Source organism: Vollenhovia emeryi, unplaced genomic scaffold (assembly GCF_000949405.1).
Source record: "Vollenhovia emeryi isolate VEMERY1.0 unplaced genomic scaffold, V.emery_V1.0 DF944773.1, whole genome shotgun sequence".
NCBI lineage: Eukaryota > Metazoa > Arthropoda > Insecta > Hymenoptera > Formicidae > Vollenhovia > Vollenhovia emeryi.
The window spans coordinates 547-2,401 of NW_011961593.1; the positions used below are offsets into that span (position 1 = coordinate 547).

The 1,855-nt window shown below is 29.4% G+C and overlaps 1 protein-coding gene across 1 annotated transcript; it reads right to left on the reverse strand.

The window, feature by feature from the left end:
* Positions 1-227: 227 nt before the first annotated feature.
* LOC105562680 lies at positions 228-1,339 on the reverse strand (the record flags this gene model as incomplete). Its single annotated transcript, XM_012013701.1, has 3 exons — positions 228-327; positions 412-880; positions 1,070-1,339. Coding segments are annotated over 3 exons (839 nt in total), but the record flags the coding sequence as incomplete, so codon positions are not given.
* Positions 1,340-1,855: the final 516 nt, after the last annotated feature.

Consider the following 1,855-nt stretch of genomic DNA (forward strand, 5'->3'; position numbering starts at 1 on the left):
AAAGCTTCCTCTATGAGGAAGCAATATAACAATATTTCGAAACATTTACTGAGAAATAAGTTCAAAACTAATAGAAAATCAACATTTTAAATAAAAAATAGAAGTAAACTCGGTCGTGATGGTCGTGATTATTGTGAGATATTTGATGTAAAAATATAAAGTTTTTCTATATTAAAACTGTGTAAAATATAAAAACATTATAACTAAACGTTTACCAATATACTTACATTTATTATCAAAAAACCATAGAAACCGAATAGAATACCGAAATATAAAAATAATACCATCAATATTATGTTGAATATATCTTCAATATGATGAATAGCTCTATAAAAAAACTTTGTGTAACAATTACAATGCTGAATAGAATATTGATCTGAAAGATATCACAATATACATATAAAGATATACCTAAATAGCCGGATGTGTTCTGTCACACAATTCTTTAAAACGTCATTGTAATTCGCGACATTATGTAAATGCATAAGACGATTTCTCAGAATGTCCAACTGTCCGGAGATATGAAATACCGAGAGACTAAGAAAATTGTCAACGCCTGTATAACACATAGTATTGAGGAATATGGTAATACTTTGAATAGTGAATGTTAGTTCATATTGTGGACTTTTAGTTGTGTCGTAGATATAATATGTCTGAAGTGGTAATGGTCTCTCCAGATCAGTGATATTAGACAGGTATCTCACCGAGTAGCCAAATATGGGTAAAACAACTACAACAACCCAGGTCATTCCCATAAAGCTGTACGCACATATTATGATAATGCGCGCAATTTGCGCTCTTGCGATCATAGTTGTTTTTTTCTGTCGTGTTTTCGCCTTTAACCAATCGTGAGCGATCATATTTATTATTGTTGCGACTGCTATAAAAACATGGCAACGAAGAAGATTAATGAGAGTATAGATTTATTTTGTTGTTTAAAAATGTACTATAATTTAAGATATTTAACTCTGTTTCTGAATAGTGCATATAGAAAGTTTAGTTAGGTTAAAATATAAGATCTATGAAAATATTTTAAATCCTTTAATAACTAAGTTGTAACTGTATTTACCTTTTCTCTTCCACCAGAAGATTGCAAATTTTAGGACGCATGTGAGGGCTGGTAAAGTAAACTGCAAGTTATCTGTCAGTAATATAATGTCTAAATGGATTCTTATCATGGAATGTATTGCAGGAATTGCAACAACGAATAACATCATTAAGAAGACGAGAAGTACATGTACATTGCGCATACGTTTTTCCCATGTTGTTTGTTCGGAGTTAGGCCAAAGTCCAATTACTATAAGACTATATCGATTTAATTTCACTGCCCATTCGAAATCTATTTTTTACAAAAATTTTGCTACATATAACATTTTTTAAAATATGGATAAATACCGCTTGATATTAATCGTAATTAAGTAAGAAACATGTACTAATTAAATTAACTTTAAAAATATGATAGTCATAACATTGTGGAACAATATATTTATTTCAGCAGGGTTTTGTAGAATATGTTTAGGATCTCACACATAAAAGAAATGAAATATACAAATTTAATATTACTTATTTATCACATAAGCACTATTGCACGTAAAATGCAATAATGTATTTACAATTTAATAAAAGAAATAGCATATTTATTGTAATGACGTAATTACAAACAATTTTGGTAATTATGCATAAAAGCGACTTCCTCTCCGATTTGTTTTATTTTTAAATATGTTGTTGGGGATGTCTTCCCGAGTCATTTCATATATATATATAAGGGGGGGACTCAAATAGCTTCGGAGATACAGGCTGAAAAAGGTTACAAATAATAATATAGGTTTGTAATATTTCACGTATACCGTGATTC